This window comes from Squalius cephalus (assembly GCF_949319135.1).
Source record: "Squalius cephalus genome assembly, chromosome: 16".
Lineage (NCBI taxonomy): Eukaryota > Metazoa > Chordata > Actinopteri > Cypriniformes > Leuciscidae > Squalius > Squalius cephalus.
Window position 1 is genome coordinate 8,005,808 of NC_137137.1, and position 24,194 is coordinate 8,030,001.

The window sequence follows — 24,194 nt, forward strand, 5'->3', positions numbered from 1 at the left end:
CAATTGTGAGAAACAGAATCAGAATTGTGAGATAAAGTCACAATACCAGTTAATAATCCAAATACATTTACATTCAGCTCATTACACATGAACACTGAACTCCAAGAGAGAGGGAAGTTGCACTGATTGGCTTGCGTTGCTTGTGAAATTACAGTCTGACAGCAGGATTTAAAATGACTGACTCGCTCTGTTCATCTGGATGAATTAGTTTACTCATTCAACCTGCATGCTAATTATTGTTTGCAGGAATTTAGCACATTTCAAGCATGGAACTTGTAGGAATGATTAAAATTAGGTGCAATACCCACAATCCTGCACTAAAATTCAGGACCTAATATATGCATTTATATATTCAGGATTAAAAATATATATTCTGACTGATAACCATATATTCAGTATTTACATTTATTCAGAGTTATAACTATATATTCGGACTTATTGTAACTATATATTCAGTATTTACATTAATATATTCAGACTTATAACTATATATTCAGATTTATATATTCAGATTTGTAACTATATTCAGGCTAAAAACTATATATTCAGGATTTACAGTAATATATTCAGACATAACTATATATTGAGATTTATATTTATATATTCACGATGTACATATAATTATTACATGCACACACTTTTTTTAAAGACAGTAATACTTAATACAAGGATGCATTTAACTGATAAAATAAAAAATTACAGTAGACTCACACGGTTACAAAAAATATATTACAAATAAATGCTGTTCTTTTTAACTTTCTATTCATAAACAAACTTCTTTCATACACACGTTGGGTTTTCCCGTTTTATGGGGAACAAAGTCACAAACAAAAAGATTATTAAATAAGACTAATATAAAAAGATAATGCTAATACCTCTTTCAGCACATCACCCACTATTTCCCGGTACACCTCCTCTATTGCCATGCTGATGGTTTCCTTGACAATGCCCCTCGTTAGTTTCCCAGAATTCATCATCTCCAGAAAGGCCCATACAGAGAAGCCATTCTGCTGAACAGAATCCTGGGAAATGAAGTCCTCGAGTTCAACAAGGTTCAGCTCAACACTCATGGCCATGCATATCTTCTTGAGTAAATATTCAACCTGTGAAAAAAAATAAAAAATAAAAATATTTTTGTGTGTTATTCTGTGAGGATAAGATCAACTATCTGATGCTGCAGTTGTGCATTTACCAACCATTCAAACAGGCTCAATGCAAACACTTATTTGTTTTAATACTGAAAATATTACAATTGTATTGTAGCTACGAAGCGCCAAGATATGTCTTTACTCCATTCTGTCTTACTTCTCTTCTATGAAACTGTCACAAGTTACATTATGATTTTACCAACAGTTGCAAAACGGGGCACAGGAAATCAATCGAGCTGCAAGAAAAGAAACAGCACAAGGGTGGTGGGAAAACACACACATTCAGCACAAACACATAAAAGAGAGAAAAAAAATCACCATGTAAATAGGCTACAGCAGCTCTGACATCTTCCCACTGACACCAACATCACCCTTGTTTCCTGACAAAAGCTATTTAAAGCATATATGCACGTATTGGCATTGATGTGCCGTTCACAATGAAAAGCAAACAAAATAAAGATGAACATGACATAGACTACAAGCAGATTTGGCAGTATGATTATCAGAAACTGAAAACCCTGCAGGGGTTTTGACGATTACCAGTTTCGGATGAAGTGGAAAAACTGAAAATAGCATATAGTAAATGGTGGTCCTGTGGTTAGCAGCAGGTTTACAGGCGTCTGATTTGATTTACACTCAAGTTCTAAGAAAGTTCTCAGAGTCAAGAGACAGACAACAGTACAAAACATATTCTACTTTTAATAGGAGAAATATTGTAGCCCTAAAAGTATTTTTAGGTGTATTTGTAAGTAACACTTGAATGTCATTGCATTAGATGTTAAATGTTAAACTAAGAGGAATCTGCAAGTCAGTTATGTTACAGCTTTTCTCAGAACTAGGTTCACATTTCTGAGGCATTTTTGCACTGTGAAAGGGGCCTTTTCACAAGATGTAAAATAATTCTTTGATGTCCCCACAGTGTGTATGTGAAGTTTTAGCTCAAAATACCCCACAGATATTTTTATATAGCATGTTAAAATTGTCCCTTTTTGAGGGTGAACAAAAACGCTCCGTTTTGTGTCTGTTCCATTAAATACAAATGAGCTGCTGCTCCCGGCACAGGGGGCGGAGCTACAACAGCTTGTGTCTTGAAAATTTCAATGTTTTTATGTTCAAACCGAAGTCAGACAAAGATGGCGCATTTCTGACAACATTTCTGAATGGTTAGTTGATGGATTTATGTAGCTTATGTGTAGATATCTTCTAGTCATTGATTAGCATATTCTGTCAGGGTTTATGTAAACTTTAGGGTTTGTGATGTCACTAACCCGGGAGGAATGTTGTGTAGTCCCTACCAGCCGTTTGTTGTAGTCCTTAAAAAGCAATCTCTTAAAAGAAAATATCTCCCTTTGCTTTGACCTTTGAGTGTCGTGACTTTGCAGATGTTGTTTATGCTCAAGCAGCAACATTACACACTACTTAATGTTAAAAAAAGTGAAATCATAATCAACCACCCCTTTAACCAATTGGTCCATATGAATGCTTTTTTAGACTAACCACAAATGAACTTCAACACATTAACTATTAACAAGATCCAATAATGTCCGACAACCAGAAAGTGTCGAAAATATTTGTGTCTTAATTTTGAACAGTATATTTGTTGTTTTATCATTTGAATACATTTTTGAAACGGAAGTTTCGATAGTCTTTTCTTCTCTATTGTGACGTATATCCAAGTGAAATGGCTTCTCAAACTAGAAAATGGAGGGCGGGACTTGATTTTGTTCATCTGGAATTGATTGGATGGTTAGGGTTTTGCTATTGGTCGATCTCATGTGAGTGACAGGTTGTCCCGCCCTCAAACCAGTAAACACATCATCAGAGAAGAGAAAAGAAATCACTGTTGTGCAAATGATGTGCACGGACACATCATTAATAATAAATAGAGCATATTTCATAAAAAGACAAGAACTGTCCATTTTGATTTCAGATTCATGACATTAAGTGTGCCCAATAATATTTGGTGCCACTATTTAACAGCCTTTCAGGTAAAGAAACATCTAGTACTGCATAGAAAAACTGTGTACTGATGGGATTATTTAAGGCTTCTGAAAATGTATCTAAATGACAAATAAGATGTTTATTTTAGGTACTGAGACGCATTAAGTACTGTAAACATGCATCTCACCTCATCAGGGATTATGACCAGTGGATATCTGTCCTCAGAGAGAAATATGAACAGACACCAGAGCCGGAAGGCGTCTTTTCCAGGTAAAATGCTCTTTCCCTCAGGTCTATAGTTCTTCTTGGCAGTAAGAGTCCAGCAGAGCTCATCCACATTTTCTTTGATAAATGTTCCTTCCACCACCTTACAGAGAGGAGGCAAACTCTCAAGTCAGAAACTATAGCATCAAGAAATGCAAGAATGTTAATGATAAATCATTGATGTCAGGCTGAGTTTATGATGAATGCCATATCGAAAACGCACTGATTCTGAGTGCTGGAGGAACATACATACCTTCATAGAAATGCACTAACATATTGTCTTGCACAGAATGACATAAAAGCCTGGGTCTCAAAACAAAATGGCTACTACAGTGTATGAGAATGCATAGCAAGGATGTGTACCTTGTCCAGGATGTATTTATTGAGGTAGGGCATGTATCCCTGACTGGACACGGGACCGTCGTCATCGTCTCTGAAGTGCTCCTCGAGAGCCGCCGGATCGTGCGTTATCCCCAGAACTGTGTATAGATTATGAGACAAGACCTGCAGAGCAACAGCCACACATCTTAACATTCACCAATGGTCATAAATACACAAAACATTACAGGGGATTTCATTGATGCAGCCTTTCGTAATTGCAAAATTAGAAAAGAATGCAAAAGACATGCATTCTCACACTCTTCGACCCCACTTTATGTATAACTGAAAATCAACTTGTCCTGAAATGAGGCAGACCACAGGTAGAAGTATTTATCCATATTCATTTTAGCATTCTCTGCTCTACGAGGTTTGACTGAATTTATGATACTGGTATCATAACAAGTCTTATTTATTTACTCATTAATGCTTTAACAGGCAAGATTTTGACACATTATTTGCTGTTAGATTCCAAACAAAGCATCACTAAACCCCTTCCGGCAACAGCAGGGCTACATTGCATTACTTCTCTAACTTTGCTTAGGAACTTCTCTAAATGTTTCTTTGAAAATGACAGAGCTGACAGTGTGGACTAGAGATGAGTAGATCAAACAGAGTCTGATCACACAGCACACATCCGGTGGCCACCGTTCTCAAAGCTGAAGATTCAAAGATGATCAGTTTGAGCCCATTTACCGCTTCAGGCCCACAATGCCCCATGGTCAGAGATGCCCCATTACAGCTGGCTGGTCATCTTGAGATATGGACTGGACTAAACCTAATCATGGGACTAAACATTAGCAACAATCCGTAAATCCATGCAAAGCCAGCGTCTGTACAAACATAACAAGGCGTCCTGCAGTATAATTAGCTTGATGAATACACAATTTTGCAAAACTAAACAAGAAAGCACCAGTGGATCTCAGACACCTCAAGCCCTATGAGATCAGGCATAATTTGCTTTTTAAAATGCATGAGAAAAAGAAAATAAATCATTTTGCATTTCCATAAAAATAATATATTTAAATCTATGAATGTACAGATCTAAGGTAGGCTGCTTTTATAAATGGGCATTTGAAAATTAAAACCTGTGACCCAGATATTCAGCAAGTTCACCATGTGGCAGATGATGATTTGCTCACACAGGAAACACATCGCAAGCAGTTAAAACAAGTGTATGGCATTTTTAAAGCATAAGATAGGAAGGAAAAAGAATAACTTCATGTAATTCATTGATCCTTTTTCTCTCTATTGGATCAAGGAATACATTTTTAAGACCTTGAGGTCTGAGAGCCATATGGAACCCCATTTTTTCAGCATCCTAAAGTTTCATCATAGTTCATTAATGAATTTGCAGCTCACCTTTAGTTGTGACTTGGACACCTTTCCACTCTTCTCCACATCTAGAGCGGTGAAAGCGTACCAAATGGACTTGAGCAGTTCTGAGCGCAAGTCCATGACTGCACCAATTTTACTCTCCGTTTTTCCTTTTTTCACTGCCTTCTCCTTTTCTTGCTCTGTCGTTCAAGGCCACCCACACCCACCGCACAAGTGTGCATCCTCCAACTGGCAAATGACACCCCCTGCTGGGCCAAAACTCAATCAAAAAGGAATAAAGTTCAGCAAATGTTTTGATTTGAACAGAATAGAAGTAATCACAACAAAAAACATAGTATAAAAAAGTACTTTCTCATACATAAATGACACTTGCTTTGGGTCAAGTCAAACTCACTTTAGATCTTGTAACTAACAAAGAGCCAAATCCCTTTTCTAAGTAAATCTACAGTTCATCTGGTCTATTTATAAGCTCTGAAAGAAGAAGCACTCTTTTGGCCCTATGATGCCAAGTAACCCACACTTAAAATTCGTTATCGGAGAAAAAGAGGAACAAAGAAAGAGAGAGAATATAAAAATAATGTTCACTCTTGAAAAGCGAAAGGGTTCTGATCAAGGGAACTTGATTAAGCCCTAAATGAAAGATGCTATCTTGCAACTTTTGAGCTCTACAAACCCTAAATCGGAAACTTTTTAATATTATTATTATTAAATGATATATATATATATATATAATAAAAAAAAAAAATAATAATAATAATAAAAAAAAAAATATATATATATATATATACACACACACTTTCTGGGTGAAAAAAAATTAACCCAGTCAAGATATTTCACCCCAAAATCAACAGAAAAACTAAATAAAATAAAGCTTGCTGAGAACTATCTAGCATTGTGGCATTTTCAAGTTAAGCATTTTCACCCACAATTCCTTAAAAAAAAAAATTCCTGCATCATTAAATGTATGCATCATGCTAGTATTTGTTGTACCATATTTTATTTATATTGTTTTTTTTTTTTTAAAGAATCTAAATTATTTTAATCATATACATATTAAAATGATGATAACACTTTATTTTACAGGGTCTTTGTTACATATCTTACATGTACTTACTATAGTAACCACAGTAAATTATGCATAATTTCAAGCAACTAAACCCTAACACTAATTATAGAGTAAGTTCATGTCGTTAACTAATATCAGGAAAATAATGTCACAATGAAGTGAAATATGACCCAGACACTGTTCAACTTTGGTTGATATTTCACAAATCTTCTCCCTGTCAAAACACAACTTATATGTACATAAAACAAAAACTGGTTTTACCACCATAGAATCTATAGATAGATTTCCATTAAATAGTAACAACCAAAAATAAACAACAACATAATGTGACATTCTATACCAAATGTACAGTTTACTGATGCAAAGGCAAGAATCATAACCCGTTCTTTAAGAACTGCACAACTAGGTTGTTTATTTCGTGATAACTGATACAGGATAAATGTTATACATTCTTTTTTTTTTTTTTCAAAACACTGATATTTTGTCATTTTTCTGTTTTAATATGTAAAAATTACACCAAACAAAAGCAAGGATTTGGCGAGATTGATATGATACATGATCTGGATGTGTAACAAAATCGACTATAAATCATGAGCAGCGATTGACGGGCAACACTGGCAATTCTCTGTTCAGTTATAAGAGACGATGATAACAAAGAACACAAAACAGAGAACTAAAACGAGGACGTTACGGATAAGATGCCAGTGCGCGCCAGAGTAACATAATTCTTCCAGGTCATCATTCATAGCCAAGAAAATGCACACAGAATAATCTTTCTGCTGTATATATGCAATTGCTCAAGCTCTTGAGTCGACTGTACTGTACAAAAAAGACATACAGATGTTGTAGACATACTTTAAACCTAGTCTCTCAATACTTCAGTATAAACAAAACAAAACTCTGGTTTCAGGAGCTAAAAACTACAATGGACTTTCTTAAAAAAGGAAAAGAAAAGTTTTTGACATTCACATTTCTGAAACGTCTGGTAACGGCATTGATCATGATGGACTAGTGTTGAGATGTGATGCTTTTCAATGAGGCATTCCCTCCTTTGAGCAGCTGTCTGTCCTCCTTAAACCACTCCTGTCTGTTCGGCGTGATTCGGCTGAGCGCGTTTAATCTCGGCCGTGAGAATGAGTGAGCGAGAAAGAGACAGAGAGAACGAGATCACAAAAATCCATCCCAAGGCTTGAGGTTGTTACGGTGAGGCGGGGGCCTTGCTGTTGTAGTGCACCTGGTACCTGTTGACATGTAAGCCTTTGACCTGCACGGACACGCAGGTGGTCTTGCAGGGGATCATGTCCTCATCTTCTTCTCCCATGAGCCAGTCCTGCACGCTGCGCTCGGCGGCGGGGGACACGTTATCGCTCAACCAGCCCCGGTGCCACTGTTCAAAGCGCTCGTGTTGAGCCCGTGCTACTCTGTGCTGGGACTAGAGAGACGGGACACAATGAATAATAAATACACTACAGTTCAAAAGTTTGGAGTCAGTAACAGTTCATATTTTTAGGTGCTGAATGACTAGAATGAAAAACGTATATTGACTATAGAAAAGGTCAGGATTTGTTTTTGCATTGTATTAGCAATTTTATTTGATCAACATACTCTCCGGGCCTTCACCAGGGCTCCTCGGCGGTACATGTAGTCTTCGGAGTTCATCACAAACACCATCTTGTGCGTGTTGAGTTTGAAACGGCAGTCCAGGTTCCCGGCTGTCTCCACACCCATCTTCCGATGCCACTCTCTCCGGCAGCGCATGGCTTCCACCTGCTTGAGCTGCCAGCCGCGGAAATGCCTCAGATTCCTAAAGGGGAGACGCACAGAGGAGCCCAACAAACATCAGTCTACTTTCAACTGGCCAGACCAAATTAAATTGACATAAACCAATTTTTGGTTTGTTAGAGTTAAGTAACAGTGGTCTAGTAATGAAAGCTTGTTTCCACCACAAATTAAAAAATGTAATTGCAACTTCTCACAATTCTGACTTTTTTTCCTCACAATTTCGAGTTTGTATCTGGCCATTCTGACTTTATAACTCGCAATTGCAAGATATAAAGTCAGAATTGTGAGATATAAAACCTCCAATTCGGAGAAAAAAAGTCAGAATTGCGAGATAAAAAAAAAAAGTCAGAATTGCCAGATGAAAAAAAAGTGAATTGTGAGATAAAAAGTCGCAATTATGTTTTCAAATTGTTCTATTCCGTGGTGGAAACAAGCTTTCATAGTCTAGGACAGGGCTGTTCAATTGGCGGCCCGCCAGTCATCTTCATCCGGCCCGACGGCCAACCTCCCTCCTCCTCTTTTCCTGGCGGTACGGCTAATTTAGTTTGATACTCGCTCCGATTGACCTGAGAAAAGTTTTACGTCCGAATATTTCAGCTAGGGATGGGACGGTATGAAAATTTAATATCACGATTATAGTGACCAAAATTATCGCGATTATCAATATTATCACGGTTTTGTTAAAACGAGATAAAAGTGTTCAAAAAGAGTTGATGCTCACACTGAAGACATTTCAACAAGTTTTATATTTGAAAAATCAACAAACAACAAATAAAACAAGCAGCTCTATGCACTTTTTAAAGCATTTCCTTCCTTTTAATGACGGTCGTCAATAGCAACGCATTATAACACCGCGCACAGCCATTGTAACGGCCACCTAGTGTAAAGTAGTGTTCATGACATGAATGTGGATGTGCCTTTAAGATAACTTCTTCTATGGCATAGGACTTCACACTGAGACCTTGATTAATTAATTACAGAAACATTAGTGTCTGATAATATGAGCGAATTTATGAGAGAAACCAAGTGGTATTGGGCTTGTCTACACCATGATCTGGGCCACCCCTCCAAATAAAAAAATAAAAAATAAAATAAAATCATTGCACCTTTAAAATAAGAAATTGACTATTAACCATCTGGCTACAAAAGGGAAAGAATAGGCATAAAGAGAGCAGGTTAAACATGTGCATAAATGTTTTTTACCTGGGTAGAAACACAGGCTTGAAGTAGTAGCCTTCTGCCTGAGAGCACACAGACTCTGTCCCTATATACTGCTCCATGTAATTAGACAGGCTCTGAAACAACACCATAAAAGTCAGTTAATAATAATGCACTAGAAAACAACACTACACTCCAAACCCACCAAACCAGATTACCCCATCACATTTAAAGCTTCTAAGAAAAAAAACAACAACCACAAACTATTTTCTGTTTTAAAAATCAGGTAGGTACCTGAACATCCAGCGGGTCATCACCCTGAGCCTCCTCCGTGTCCAGCAGCTCAATCGTTAAGGTTACCTGACCTTTGTTTTGAATGAACATGACCTGACAAGAGAAAGAGTCAAGAAATTACAAACTGAAAGTAATTACAAAACATGCATGACACAATTCATAAGATTAATGCAACTGAGGAGGTGAATATCACATCTTAAATTAGATATCCATATAAATGTTGGTCACATATAGGCAACAGCATTAGGGTCAAGCACCTTGAAGCAGTTCTCTTCAGCCATGACTCTCTCTGCCTTCCATTGGTAACTGGCCTCCCAAGCGGCACGGACACACTGGGACGAGAGATTCCCACCGGCGGCCCCCCTCTTCCTCTCGGACAGGTACAGCTCAGTGACTTGCAGACACACCTCATCACTGACCAGGTGTTGAAGCTGCCAATCAGAGAGAAGAGCATGTTAACACCTCGATCACAGTAAAGGCTCTTTGGTGTATTTGCGGGAATACAGAGCCTCAGGCCCCATCCACACTACTGTGTTTTAGTTTAGAAACGGAGAATTAAAACGAATACGATCTCCGCCCACACCAGCGTTTTAGCTGCGTATTAGAATTGATCTCCGTCCACATTAAAACGGCTGAAAACGCGGATCACGTGACCATTCACCAACACTGGGCATGCGCGTGCCGGTGTAAACACAACTTCATTGATAAAATGATCCCACCATGCGCTGGTTCTTCCCAGGTTAACCCAAAACCGACGCTCCATGTACGGTCGATACCGCCGCTGCAAACGGGAATTGTCACAGATCGCTCGAATAATAGCTTGCCTCCGGCGCATGTAGGCAGTTATAGCATTGTAAAATGCAGAATTTACTTGCACAACAGCTGCTAGCAAAGATATACGCCATGACTGATGACACCCAATCATAGAGCCGAGCGTGAGCCTCTACTACGTCATCGTTTCTAAAGTCCTCCGTTTTCACCCGTCTTCACTTAAACGCCCTCCGGAGATTCAAAACGAAAAACGGGTCGGCAGCGTTTCTAAACTTCTCCGTTTTGGGTCTCCGTTTTTGCCGTTTTAGTCTGGACGGGAGGTGCAAACGTAGCAAAAGGTCTCCGTTTTTAAACGAAAACGCAGTAGTGTGGATGGGGCCTCAGACTGTCACTCTTATGATTCTATAATAGGGTTAAAAAATTTATTGAAATGACCATATAACCTCCCACAAAAAAAAAAGAAAAAAAAAATCTGCACCCACAGAACTTCACAAAAACGGACAGCATGTCACTTACAAGTCATAAAAATTTTTCTTTCCTTGCATATTAATTTATCACACTTTTCTTAATTTCAGCTTTCAGCTTCCAATATATGCGCATTACTCTTTTTGGTAACATTTCACAATAAGGTCTCATTTGTTAACATTAGTTAATATGCATTTAGTGCATGTTAACTAATGTAGTTAACTAATGTTAACAATGTAAAATTATTGTAAAGTGTTACCCTCTTTTTTTGTACTTAATATGAACCAGAACCAAGAACATTTATAAAAAGCAAAACCCAGCCATTAGGGAAAAAAAGAGTTGTAAATTACAAGAGTAATTTACTTTGGTGCAATAAACCTTGACTAACGTTATAATTGAACTTCAAGGGGAAAAACACAAATGCACAGATTATGGCCTCTTTGAAAGTATACAAATTACTGCCCAAAACTTAGCTTTGTGCAATCCAGCTCTCTGACTCACCTGTCTTACGATGTTCTGAATGAGCTTGTCAACGGTGAAGCCGATGTAAGCGTGGATGGTGAACATCTCTCTCAGGGTGTCCTCGTACTGCGTGGACTCCAGGTTTCCATCCAGTAGACTGCGTACCATGTCTAAGAATGCTGGGTAATATTCCTCTAACTCCACCTCACCTAATTTAACAGACATTACGTGTAAACATTGAATGCAAGAATGTTAATTTGGTTCTAAAACTAGACTTAACTATCGCAAAGTGAATGTGAGTGTTACTTGCTTTCCATACAAAACTTGCTGCCACAATGCAAGTGCAATGGAAGTGCATTAGGCCATATTGAAGAAAAGTGATATGCATTAGGGGTGGGCGATATAGCCTCAAAATTATATCACGATATTTCAAGAATATTTGCGATAATGATATTTATGACGATATATAAAAAAAAATTGACAATTTTTTTTATTACATTTATCTCACCTAAATGTTTGCTCACTCATTGTGTTTTTACAATTGGGTAATTTTGTATTTCAGAGTTTACACAACACAAGGAAGCTTGATTTCAATCTTTGAATTAAATTGAAAAAAGTAGCAAAACATATATACAAAATAATAAAGATACAAATAAAGAGAAACGTTTTTGGGTAGGTCTAACACTATTCAGAAATACTACAGAAACTGAATAAGGTAATCAAATGTAAAATAACACTAGTCCTGACTAAATTAAATTAAAGGCTATTAATTCTGATTCCTTACAATGAAAGCTATCTTTTGTTGTTTTGACGACAACATTAATGACAGACACATATGGCTGCTGTCACTTTTAGAGCTAGTGCCCGGATCCATTACTGTTATACTGTCTGTCACACTGTCACGCACGTATTATGGTTATTTCAGACATAACCGACTGTTTACGAATATACTAACCATGACCGGAATTTTTACACAATTTTGCGTGTTTTTTCCCCCGTTAAAGCAATATAATCCGCGAAATAGAACTTTTGTTGCTCGCGAGCTGTTTGTGAGGCGGCTTTACTGTATGCACGCAGAGTAAACATCTCTCAGAGAGCGCGCGAGAGTACTGAATAGTTTAAAATAGCAAATGTTTAAACTGATAAGACTTAAAAAGAAGTGAAAATGATAAACTTTAGTTACGATGCAAGTGACAAAAGACAATTCCGTCATGTCCTGACTGCTAAACACAAGAGTGTGGTATCGACGCTTGACTTGTGCAACCCATTTTGAAAGCGAGAGAGAGAGAAGACGCGGCACCGCTGAAAACTCACGCGGTTGGTAAAATCAATATTTGCGGGGGAATTTCCCGCATTATAAGTGGTAGACCTGCGGGAATTATTAAAATACTATTGAAGTAGCTCCTTTTTAGGTACTAAATCGTCATTGGAGGCTGACTTGCTGCTCTCGCGCTCAGACAGGTGTTGTTATTGTGCGTGCTAAGGAACGTAATGCGCCATACGTCATTGCATCGCTATATCAGTGATATCGCGATATGACACTTTTTTATCATGTACAAATTTATACCGGTATTATCGTGGACGGTATGATATGGCACACCCCTAATATGCATAACTCGTTAAATAATGCAATATACTATATCATGTACAAAACAGACATTGAATAATCAAATGTAAAAAATAAAACTTTTGTCTTCACTGTATGAATTAAATAAACACTGATTCTTATTAAAGCTATACAAGTTATTCAGCAGTGAGCGATTTTCTCTTTGTTTTTTGTTGTTAGATTAAAATTAATAACACAGATGGCAGCAGGTACATTAGGCTGCTGTCACTTTAAGAGCTAATGCACGGATCCAACATACTGTTACACACGCGTTTTCTTTCTCAACCGTTTACGTTCACTTAAGACACTACTGACTGTTTAAGTGAACACTCACCAAGTGGCCATTTTGACATAATTGTGTGTGTATTTGGCCATAAAAGCTGCGGAAGATAACTGAATTCTGAAAGGCGTTGTCTGAAAGGTGCGTGGGAGTACCGCTTTGAGTTCTTTTCCGCAGCTTATTGTGCTCAACTTATGCATATCACACATATGTAACAGTCATGTGTCTTATTCTCTGCTATCTGTCAACCTAAAATTGACATTTACCTAACTTTTTGAAATATTAAAATCATTCAGTTATCGCAAGCCATTGTGATATGCATATCGCGATATGTACATTTGCGATATATTGTGCAGCCCTAATGTGCATCATTCGGAAAATCTACTCACTTGGCTGTTTTAGACGCAGCTCCATGGCCAGGTCATTAGCCTTTTCTCTGCGCCCCTCTCCCATGAGCAGCCGTTCCCGATTCTGCTCCGCCCTGTGTTCCAGTAACTGTCTCTCGGCTTGCCTGTAAACCTTCAGCAGCCGTGAGCAGAGGGTCTGGTGCAGCCTCAGGAAGAAGTACCAGTTATTATTGACGAAGAACAGGTTGTAGACTCCATCCAGCTCCTTCTGGTGCTCAGCTTCTGGGTCTCGCAGATCCACCACCTCTCCTTCTGGATTCATACTGTGGGAGACCATAGAGGTGTCCATGCTCTGAGGGGAAGTGCATCGTCTTCGTCTGGAATCGCCGTTCAACTGTTGTTGGCCTCCTGACGCTGAGACTCCGCCTCCTGCGGCGGCGCCATCCTCACCCTCTGCCTCCTCGTCCGTAAACTCCTCAGTCTCGCTAAGCTCTCCACGACGGGCAAAAAAGAGGTCAGGAACGAAGTGCTGGATGATGCGCTTGATGTGGTCCTTGTCATCCTTGTGGATGGTGGGCTGCCGCTTGACGTGGTAGATGATGAGGGAGGCGGCGTCCTCCAGGATCTGTTTGTCTTCATGAGTGAAGATCATGTGGGGCTCACTGGTCAAACCTGTGCCCGAGCCGTCACGACCTTGCTGACCAACGCCGCCCTCTTCTGTGCTCTGCTCCTGCCGCTGTGGAAGGGAACAAAAGGGCTAGTAACAAGTTGTTATCTGCATGACACACACACGACTTTTGCAGCAAGTGACCTAACATGAGATTTCAGATGCTGTACTCTGTTCTTATTAAACAGGAATGCAGAATTAAAATATTGAAGATAATATTTAATGTGTTAAATAATATTGGTATGTGGCTCTGCTGCTTTTTTGTTGTTTATCATTGAAGTGTAAAAACATTGACAAATAAATTAAAATGATTTTTTGCCAAATTAGGTAATAAAGAAAATTAGGTATCCAGTCACATTTATGTTTTTGACTTTCAAATCAAACGTCACTGTGACTAAATTAATGAGCAGAACTTCACCCATCATTGAACAGTTGTCAGTCACCCACAAGTTTAGTTCTTTATTAACTTCCATTGTGACATTAGTCTCTGAAAAGATATAGACCTACATTACCACTACTGCAGTCAAAATAATGTAGTGTGCGAGACTCAAAAAGGTTTCTTTCAGGAACGGATTATAGTTATGGGAAAAAGCTGCAGAAAAAGAAGAGCCGCTAAACTCACCTCATCATAGATGCTCTCTATTTCATTGAGAAGACTCTTGGATCGGAGGGCCTTCATGTCGTTCTGTTTGAAGTTGACACCCTGGTGGTCCAGTGATTTCAGATACGCCTTCTCGTATTGCTCTCTCCAGATTTTGTTGAAACCCTGCTGGGCCTCCCTCCACTCCTCCTCTTTAGCTTTCAACCTACGGCAAGAAAATCATCAACTTTTTCATCAAAAATGCTTTTTTTCCTGCTAGATGGAGGAATTATTAAAAATGTATGAACACAAATGACTGCAAAATAGTAGGGGCAGTGCACCTAAAAATTACTATCGTCATCTACGGTTTTCATTTTAGATGATCTATCCCTTTAATTTAGCTGTCAAATGACACTGTAGAGGTGCTTTAGTAGTTATTAAAGGGTTTGTTCACCCAAAAATGAAAATCAGTTACACACCCTCATGTCATTCCAAAAGACTTTCGTTCATCTTCGGAACACAAAAATATATTTTTAATGAAGTCTGATAGAATTTCTGTTCCTCCATTGAAAGTTTGCTTGATACATACAGATTTCTTTTGCAATCTATTATAAAATAATGTTTTAAATAGTCTTTAAACCTTCCTAGTTTTGGATGAAAAGACTTTCAAAGGAGGTACAGAAATCTCTCAGACTTCATTAAAAATATTGTTTGTGTTCCAAAAATGAACGATAGTCTTATGGGTTTGGAACGACATAAAGGTGAGTAATCAATGCCAATTTTCATTTTTGGGTGAACTATCCCTTTAAGGGTTTTTTTAGAGTGTGTAAGAGTGTGAGAGAGATGCAGGGGAGAAACAAGAGAGAATTACAAAGGAAAGAGAAAAATAAAAATAAGATTTGTTTGTTAACCTTTTAAGTACAACAGGAACTGCAGTGGCTGGACTCCTCTTCAACCCCTCTATGATCTCTGGAGCCTTGTCGCCATATATACGATAGACAGCACGGCGCTGTATGACCTCAGAAGTTCCACCCAGGCAGTCGTCCAGTCGGAAACGCTCTTGATCCTCTGGCGAAAGGCGTGATAGCTTCTTCTGCACGCTTTCCAAAACTCTTATCGTTGCCAAATTAGTCTCAAGCACAACATCCAGCTACAAGGTTTTAAAAAAAATAAAAATAATCAAGATACATCTCAACTTAAACCCTAAACCTCCTGATATTTTTCAAAAAGATAATCTTACCTCAAATCTCTCATCCTCACAGCGATGAAGTTGCTCTTCATATGGTGTTTTCTTGGAACTCACAAAAGTAGAGTCTTCAGACCAGGAAGGGAATGAGACCCAGGTATCATTCAGCACCTAAAATAAAACAATGAGCTTGAACTGCTAGTACTACCATCAGGTTTCTGACCCCATGACTGAAGCCTCCATAGATGTAGCAGTATCTGATTGCTGCTTTAAAGATGTCTGGAACACCAGCCACTTCAGATTTGGCATGAATATCTAGCTTATTATAAAATTACTGTTTACAAACAAGCGTTCAGCGACGACACCTCCAGGCACCCTGGAAAAAGAGCTATTTGAGATAAGTGCTTCCATTCAAATTGATCTGAAAAAAGTGCAGTGTGGGGGCTGAAACACCCCGGTTTCCAAATGATTCATGGAGATTTGGATTTCGGCAGATTTGTACCAGCATCCGTGGATCAGGAAAACTGACGGCTGCGTGGATGACGATTTTGTCATGGCAGATTTGCATTTATCTTGTATTATTAGCGTACGTATGAGGTGAAATCCATATTAAACAAGTAAAGTTTTTTTTTTTTTAAATTACAGTCAATATTAAATAAACATACACACATAATAACTACATTATTAACAAGTTACGCAAGAAAACTATATACACACATATATATGTACATACATACACATATATATATATATATATATATATATATACACACATAAACAATATAAATGTAACAAGATATTTTTTATTGTTGCCATTGTAATAATTATAGTACAACTATTACAATGCTTGTATGACATCATAATTGTATCTATATCCAGTGAAGGTGCAGTACCTCTTTGCATATAGCAGTTCGGCCAGTGCATTTGGGCTGCTGGTAGGTCTTGGGCAGGGCTCTGTAGCTGGAACCCAGGCGTTTACAGGAGGCGTAATCCACTTCTCTGCCTCCAGCCTCCATATAGCGGTCGGAGAGGCCCGAGAGGGCATGAGACAGCTCTTTATCACCCAAAAATGACTTAAATTGGGTGTACAGTTCTGGAAACTTCCTACAGAATGAGACACCAGTGGAATAAGACTCATGAATGTCATATCAGGGCTGGAAAATGCAACATATGAAAACAAATAGGATTTAATAAACATGCCCTCATTTAAATCTGTCTTACCCCAAGAATGGAGTCACAAGCTGCAGGAGTTCGGCCCCTGAAACTACTTCCTGATTGAACAGGGCTATGCAGCGTAAGAAATTCTCATACACCTCCTGACTCTTGAGCAGGCGACGAACCTAAAAAGATAAATAAATTAAATTGTTCAATGGTTGAAACTATGCAAAAAATCCTAAGGCAGCGGCTGACTTGCTACCGCTTAGAACAACTGTGTCTATGAAACGCACCTTGTCAAAGAACGTGAATTCCCGCAGGACTCCATGTTTTCCTACAGCAGCAAAAGACGGGTCCTTGGAACATGAATACTTCATTTTTTTCTACATGGGTGAAAAGATAAATTGTTAAAGCATAAGTAACCCACATATATTGGGAGATATTTACACTTTACAAGTCTTTCAGATACAGAGGTATATAGGATCCTTGCATTGGCACGAGTGAACTCTGACCTTCAGAAGCGGGGTCATGTGGGGCATCAGCATGGGTCTAGGTCTCTTCTTGCTTTGTTTATTCATTTCCTCTTCCTCTGCTCTCTTCAAATGGTCTTTGCCAGTCAAAGAACCTCCAGTGAACTGGAATCAGAGACATAGTACATATAAAAATCACTTTAACACCCATAAAAAGTTTGGGGTTGGTAGGTTTTTTGAAAAATGGTTTTGAAGGAAGACTCTTTTGCTCACCAATGCAGCATTTATTTGATTAAAAAAAAAACAGTAGTACTGTGAAGTCAAGTCAACATTTATATAGCGATTTTAACAATATAGTTTGTTTCAAAGCAGCTTTATAGTGATAATAGGAAATTAAAGTTACAGAGATTGTTTTGGCTTTACAGCAGCTCAAGAATAAAGTTATTGTCCAGCTAAAGTTAGATTCACTTCCGTTAACTTAGACGCTTAATATGTGAAATATTATTACAATTTAAAATGGTTGTTTTCCATTTAAATATATTTTAAAATGTAATTTATTCCTTTGATGGTAAAGCTGAATTTTCAGCATTGTTACTCTTCAGTGTCACATGAATGATCCATCAGAAATCATTCTAATATGCTGATTTGGTGTTAAAACACATTTCTTATGATTATCATCAATGTTGAAAACAAATGTGCTGCTTATTATATTTTTGTGGAAAGTAAATTGTGATACAAAGTTCAAAAGAAAAGCATTTATTTGAAATAAAAATGCTTTGTAACATTATAAATGTTTTTACTATCAATTAAATACAAATAATAAAAGTATTAATTTCTTTAAAAAAAAGTCTTAATGATCCCAAACTTTTAAATGGTGGTGTACACAAAGTGAAAGTGAAAGACAAAAGGCAAATTTTAAAAAGTACACAAAGGGTAATTTTCTAACCAGAGATCTCTTTGCATCAGGCAAAAACTGGCCAAACTCCGCAAGTAGATCCTCTTGACCTTTGAAAAGGCTTGCCACTTTAGAGAAAACCTCATCTTCGGTCATTCCTCCAGTGCTACGGCCTCTGCTCTCCTTCACCTCCAGCTGCTCCTTCTGCAGATGGACACAGGATGCCCAAAAATCAATGAACATTGATAAGTTTACAGGATGGATAGGAAAACAGTCCAAGAGCCCATTTCCTTTAGTGCTAGTAGGTGGTAGCCTAGTCTCAGCCACAAGGCATCACACCCACACGGTCTGTTCATCGACCGTCTGATGCATACTGAGTGAAAAACGGCAGACACTTGCCAAAAATCACAAGCTCCAATCTGATTGGCTTGCTGACACTGAAGATACCCACAAGAAGAACTGAATATTCCTACATATGCTTTGTTTTCTGAGGATTTCATACTTTTAGACTGACAGAAATTCAGATCCCAAAGTATACAGACATTGTTTGCTGACCTAAATGCACATAATGAAAAAAGAAATAGTGGCTTTTCATGTTGTTCAAACAATTTCCAGTCTTAAACGTGCCGTAGCTGATTCTCTGCAGAATAGTTTTTTGTTATGCTGGTTAAAAGTCTCCTCATATCCTGATAGCAATCACTGAGTTAAGCGGTCTATATGTATTTTTATAAATATATGTTGTCCGTGGAAGGCGTAGGACCATAAAATGTTTGTTCAATCGTTGCGTTCGGTCGGAACGGTCCTATAGCATGTGTTCCCTGTCAGTCAATGTGTGTTTGCATACCACTGGCTGTTCACGCAGACACAAGTCATCAGCGTGTTCACGTACGCAGTGCAGACAGAGCGAGAATGGCAGGTAAGCAGCAGCAACAACCTAAATTTCCTTCTGAACGGACAAGTGGCACTGGCAAAGGATCTACGATCTATATATATCTTCATCGGAGCCAAGCAGACTCTCATCGTGGAAACCCTGTCATGCCAGAAATATTATTACACACTGACAAGTTTTGCTAGCTAAACAAACCGAAAACTTGCTGCATCTAATTCTGTTTTTAAGAATTTGTTTACGTTTGGTATTGTAGTGTTACTAACTGTACTATAAAGTTTTCTCACCGGTGAATGATGCATGATATTGGTATTGCAGTAACATTGTCTCCAGTCTTCTTGGCTGTGCGCGTTCATGCTTTCAGAGACGTGGCTTTGGACGGCGATTTGCAGGGATGGTGGGGCGTATGCTTTTACTGCTATCAGGCTAAGCTAGCATTTTCCCAGATGTCCTACAGCACCTTTAATGAGTGGTTCTTGGCCAAAAAATGCTACATAGTGGACCAGACCTTATGTTGATAGTCAAAAGTTCAGCTCTGTGATATCAGTGGTAGCCTAGTGGTTAAGAATCTGGGCTGGTAATACAAAAGGTTGTTGGTACGGTCAAACCTAGAGAGAAACAGAACAAAAATGTGGTTTGCTCTCACCTGGTATGTATGTAGAATTTCCAAAAAGGACCGGTAGGTTTCTGGGTTGTCCAAAAATCGGTTTTTGATCTTATTGACGTAACTGATGGCGCTGTCAAACTCCACAGGACTAGGCTCTGATGTGGGAGGGGACACTGACGTGGTGGCCGGCTGTGATTGGCTGTCTCGGCTGGGCAGAGGAAGTGACAACCTGCTTGATTGTTCAGGAGGTCCAGATGATGAAGCGATGCTCTCAGGAGAGGTCACGGCTTCATTCTGAGCCGACCCTGCCTCAGCCAATGCTGACGAAGGGGCGCTAACCACAGGGCTGCCCGTGCTCCTTCCTGGTCCTGGAGAGACCTGAGGGCAAAGAGTAAGAACCATTTAACCAAAGTCTTACTTCAATATACCAAGAAAGACAACATCCCACATAGGTTCATTACATCACTTTTACACGAAACATAAAAGTTCTGTGTGAAAGTGAACTAGCATTCAAAAGTCTCTCTCTAATACTCACCAAGGATGCATTTATTTGATAAAAAATACAGTACAAACATTAATATTGTGAAATTGTATTACAAAGCTGAATATTCAGCATCATTACTCCAGTCTTCAGTGTCACATGATCCTTCAGAAATCATTCTAATATGCTGATTTGCTGCTCAAAAAACATTTTTTTAATTATTAATGTCAAAAACAGTTGTGGTGCTTAATATTTGTGAGTAAACCGTGATATGTTTTTTCATGATTCTTTGATGAATAGAATGTTCAAAAGAACAGCATAAAGAAATTGAAATATTTTGTAACCCCATAACTGTTTTGATCAACTTAATGCATCCTTGCTACATAAAAGTATACATTTCTTTAAAAAAACATGGTATCAAACTATTTTATACTTAATTGGTTAAAGTTTAAAGGTATGAACTAAATTCATCCGCAAACTGAATTCATCATGCTAAAAATCTGAGGAAATATCCATAAAAATGCTACATAAATTAAAGGAATTATTATTATGTAATTACAACTATAACGGTTGACTATGACAATCAAAATGACATGTAAGCTGTAATAAACCTCTTGCAAATTTTCATGAAGTAACTGTCCATTTATTCTTAAACACAAAGCTAATGTGACCGATTCAGCGGGCTACTCCCCGACAGTCTATGTGGCATGACATCACCAAAGTGTGAACTCAAAGCAGCCAGTGAGGGGCCCATTTGAGATGGGGCCAAAGTCAACATGAAATCAATATCAACCCTATTTACTCTATTAATCACATTCCTGTATTCCACATTCCACAATTCATCAGTGCACATTAAAAAAATTAAATACAAATATTTGTCTTTGCAATCACTCATTAAAATGTAATTACTTGTTCTGCCTCTTTTCTTTTCTGCCAGCAAGTCATTGTGGGCTATTTGAAAAGGCCAAACAGCTATTTAGGCATTGCTTTAGCAATCTTGCACTCTAGTATGGAACGCTTACTTTTTACAATTAAGAAAAGTAAATACCTGTCCTAAATAGGCTTTCTCCAAATATCTTGTTTCACTCAGAAATGTCACAGAAGTAAAATTTGTTGTGAATTCAGTGTTGACCTTTTCACAGTTGACGAACTGAAACAAGCAGTGAAAATGAAGAACAAATCACAGACACCAATGCAAACAAGTAGTAAACTGTGATGCACCAAAAGTTCTACCTGTGAGGGAAACGGGGACTGAAGAAACGCCATTCCATTCTTGGGAATTTCGATCCGATAGCCAGGAGGTAAAAAGGCATTAAAACCCAGGACAAGGTCAGGATGTCCATGGAAGAGCTGAGAAACTCTGTTGATAACGCCTGGTGTGTCAATGCTGAGGATGGAGATATCAGAAATACAATCGTTCATTAATGATTTTTTTAGTGCATTGGATCACATTTAAAGTCCACAGACACTCACATACCTTTGAGACTTAAACTCTTTCATGATATCCAGAAACTTATTGTATATTCCCGGATCATTTCCAAACCGTATTTTGACTTGGTCCAAGTAAGATAAGGCATCCTCCACCTGCAACAAGAATAAACCTTGTTTACCATAATTACGCTTTCAAACAATATAAAACACATTGAGAATGAACATAGTGACAGAATGTTTACTAGTCTGATATGTAGTGTGTTAACATGGTACAATAAAGGTATGGGATGGTAATAACATGCATTTACATCAGTAACAAAAAAAAAAGTATCATAGTACTGGCATATTTTTGACATAGTACTGTAGCACTATAGTATTCGTGGCATATAAAGACAGAGATGCATGAATTTCACTACAATGGTATGGATCAAAGTAACATGGCATTACCACAGTACTTTTTTCCAAGGTGCTAAATACTGTGGCGGTATATGGTACTTTTAGTACCCTTTTTTTTGGCTCGTGAAAGGACAGATATGGGTCATCAAGTCCATTTCCAGTGAATGTGGAGCCCCATCCCATTGAATGACTTTGCATTTGCTTATAATATTAAAGTAATAGATAGTCTACAGTTTCTTTGAATTATACAAGACAAAACAAAAAAGCACGGAGACATTTTATATTTAAACCACTACACGCATAGAAAACGCAAGTTATTCGATTTTCCTCTCTCTGTTCAGAAGAACAAAAAACCCAATGTGAAAAAAAAGCACGCCTTAATGAACCTTCAAGATAAAAATAACTGTTACAATGTCCCATACAACCAATATGATGCAAAAAAGTGACACAAAAACAAGCGGTCTAATAGAAAAGCAGCCGGTTTATTTTCTCTTTGTATTTTTATTAATTTTCAGTGAGGAAAATAAAGGCTCACTGACTCTTTTAGCTTTGCTGCGTTAGCAATAGTGCTAGTCACAACACACAACAACCCCGCTACGATTTCACAACAAAAACAAACAAAACGCGATTCAAACTGATTTTTAACAGAGAATCGCTTAAGCGATGGTTAACAGACACTTTTGATTTCTTTCAACGGTCAGGTTAAAAACGAAAACGGACACATTTATGACAAAAGCAGGTGTTAGCTGAGCAAACCCCCTTTCTTTCTATTTCTCATCTACGTCAATTATATTAAAATAAACCGGCTTAATCTTAAACAAACCAGGCGTAACGTGTGATGTTTTTGGCGGACCCACAGTAAAAATCTACCGGTTTTGGTTTTAACAAAGAGCAGCGGTGAAAACACGACCGCGTAAAGGGAAAATATTAGACTTTAATTCAGCAGATTTACTTCCATCTTGTTTGACTGGTAAACTAGCATTGGTTTGACCAGGAATCGGTGCGTTAATTGAATATAAATCGACTTTTCTAGCTTGAAATGGTGTAAATAAGTGCGTAAGATTTTCAAATCCATTTACACACACACACACACACACACACACACAAGTGTGAATGCTTTGATATGCCCCATATGCATTTGAACAGCACAGCACTTCCTAATACAACACAATGCGTTGTGAGAGAGAAGGAAACACATGCACTTGCTGCAATGCTCTTTACCTTTAGTTTCTGAAAGTGCTGCTGCTGGACTTGCTTCTGAACCACATAGGCCTTGTCTTGGATCTGGTTGATTTGCTTCGCAGTGCTGCTGTGAGCCTGAATTTTCGCCATGGTGCGTTTCCTTCGCCACCAACAGCCACGATGATTTACCGTCCCTCCGTATTTGCAGGTTGTTCTGGCGTGCAAAAATCAGTTCGGTACTGGGGGCCACCCAGCTCTCTTCCCCCCACAAGTCCAGTCTACTTTACGGACGGCCACCCAGTTACTCCAGTATAGACTTCCAGCTCAAGCCCGCAAGTGTGTCGAGACCTCTCAATCCCTACTAAAACTACACCATCAAGCGGAAGAATCAATAACGAGTCCCCATCGATATCCACGAAGAGAACGATAAACAATGTATGTTTTTTTCCCCCCTCCAATGGTCGTATTTTTTAAACAAATTGTGTATGTCTCTTTAAATTCGGCGGCAGCTGTGCGCTCGATCCTAGCGTCCGGAAACGGAGGGAGTTGTGGAGAATTGAAAAGCGCATGCGCACAAACCGAAAGAGGGCGGAGCGCACGGAATCTCAGCGGCCGCATGCATGAATGGGATTCTGCACACGTTTTTGTTCATCGGGCGAGTGTTGCAAAAAGTTGTTTTGCATCGATTTAAAATGCTTTTGACTGATTGATTGCTTTGATCAGTAATTTTGATAAAACTATAGGCTATATAACATGTTAAATATTGTTTACAGAAATTAATTACCTTAAATGTGACAACTTTAGTTGTAAATGAAAAAATATGTCCCATTGTTTCAGAGGAAAAATAAACATTTTAGTTATTATTATATATTCGTGTATGAAGAATATATTTCCTATAGCCTATTCATTATTGCAGCAGGGAAAAGTTAATATGTCTAAAGGAGAAAAAACTTGCAAA

General features: G+C 38.3%; 2 protein-coding genes across 5 annotated transcripts in view; both read right to left on the bottom strand.

The window, feature by feature from the left end:
• Positions 1–5,263, bottom strand: part of def6a (DEF6 guanine nucleotide exchange factor a) — a 12,694-nt gene extending 7,431 nt beyond the window's left edge. For 2 of the 3 annotated variants that reach the window (XM_079896992.1, XM_079896993.1), the window contains exons 1-4: positions 5,094–5,263; positions 3,717–3,857; positions 3,277–3,456; positions 876–1,103 (exon numbers count right to left, since the gene is read on the bottom strand). In XM_079896992.1, coding sequence (XP_079753118.1) covers positions 876–1,103; positions 3,277–3,456; positions 3,717–3,857; positions 5,094–5,189 — 645 coding nt within the window. In that variant the 5' untranslated portion in view covers positions 5,190–5,263. Of the gene's footprint in view, positions 1–875; positions 1,104–3,276; positions 3,457–3,716; positions 3,858–4,427; positions 4,478–5,093 lie in introns of those variants that run through there. The other variant, XM_079896994.1, reaches the window with a different exon arrangement.
• An 827-nt stretch (positions 5,264–6,090) lies between these two features.
• sin3b (SIN3 transcription regulator family member B) lies at positions 6,091–23,777 on the bottom strand. Of its 2 annotated transcripts, XM_079897585.1 has the most exons (20): positions 23,276–23,468; positions 21,705–21,811; positions 21,461–21,614; positions 21,276–21,377; positions 19,786–20,124; positions 18,305–18,457; positions 17,401–17,523; positions 17,182–17,271; positions 16,955–17,073; positions 16,627–16,837; positions 15,788–15,904; positions 15,459–15,697; positions 14,590–14,773; positions 13,343–14,036; positions 11,107–11,276; positions 9,627–9,800; positions 9,370–9,462; positions 9,121–9,212; positions 7,741–7,939; positions 6,091–7,567 (listed from the first exon to the last, which is right to left on the bottom strand). In XM_079897585.1, exons 1-20 carry the CDS (start codon positions 23,384–23,386, stop codon positions 7,334–7,336), a joined length of 3,705 nt encoding a protein of 1,234 aa, XP_079753711.1. In that variant the 5' UTR covers positions 23,387–23,468; the 3' UTR covers positions 6,091–7,333. The 2 variants fall into 2 exon arrangements, with proteins under 2 accessions (XP_079753711.1, XP_079753712.1); XM_079897586.1 differs by lacking the exon at positions 21,276–21,377 and having other exon boundaries at positions 23,276–23,777.
• Between the last annotated feature and the right edge of the window lie 417 nt (positions 23,778–24,194).

Excerpts from the sequence above, each read along its gene's own strand:
- sin3b (XM_079897585.1), bottom strand. The coding sequence starts at position 23,386 with ATGGCGAAAATTCAGGCTCACAGCAGCACTGCGAAGCAAATCAACCAG. Across the intron at positions 17,272-17,400 it reads ACATGACCCCGCTTCTGAAG|AAAAAAATGAAGTATTCATG; the intron begins GTCAGAGTTCAC and ends TCACCCATGTAG. Across the intron at positions 7,940-9,120 it reads AAGCCTGTGTTTCTACCCAG|GAATCTGAGGCATTTCCGCG; the intron begins GTAAAAAACATT and ends TCTCCCCTTTAG.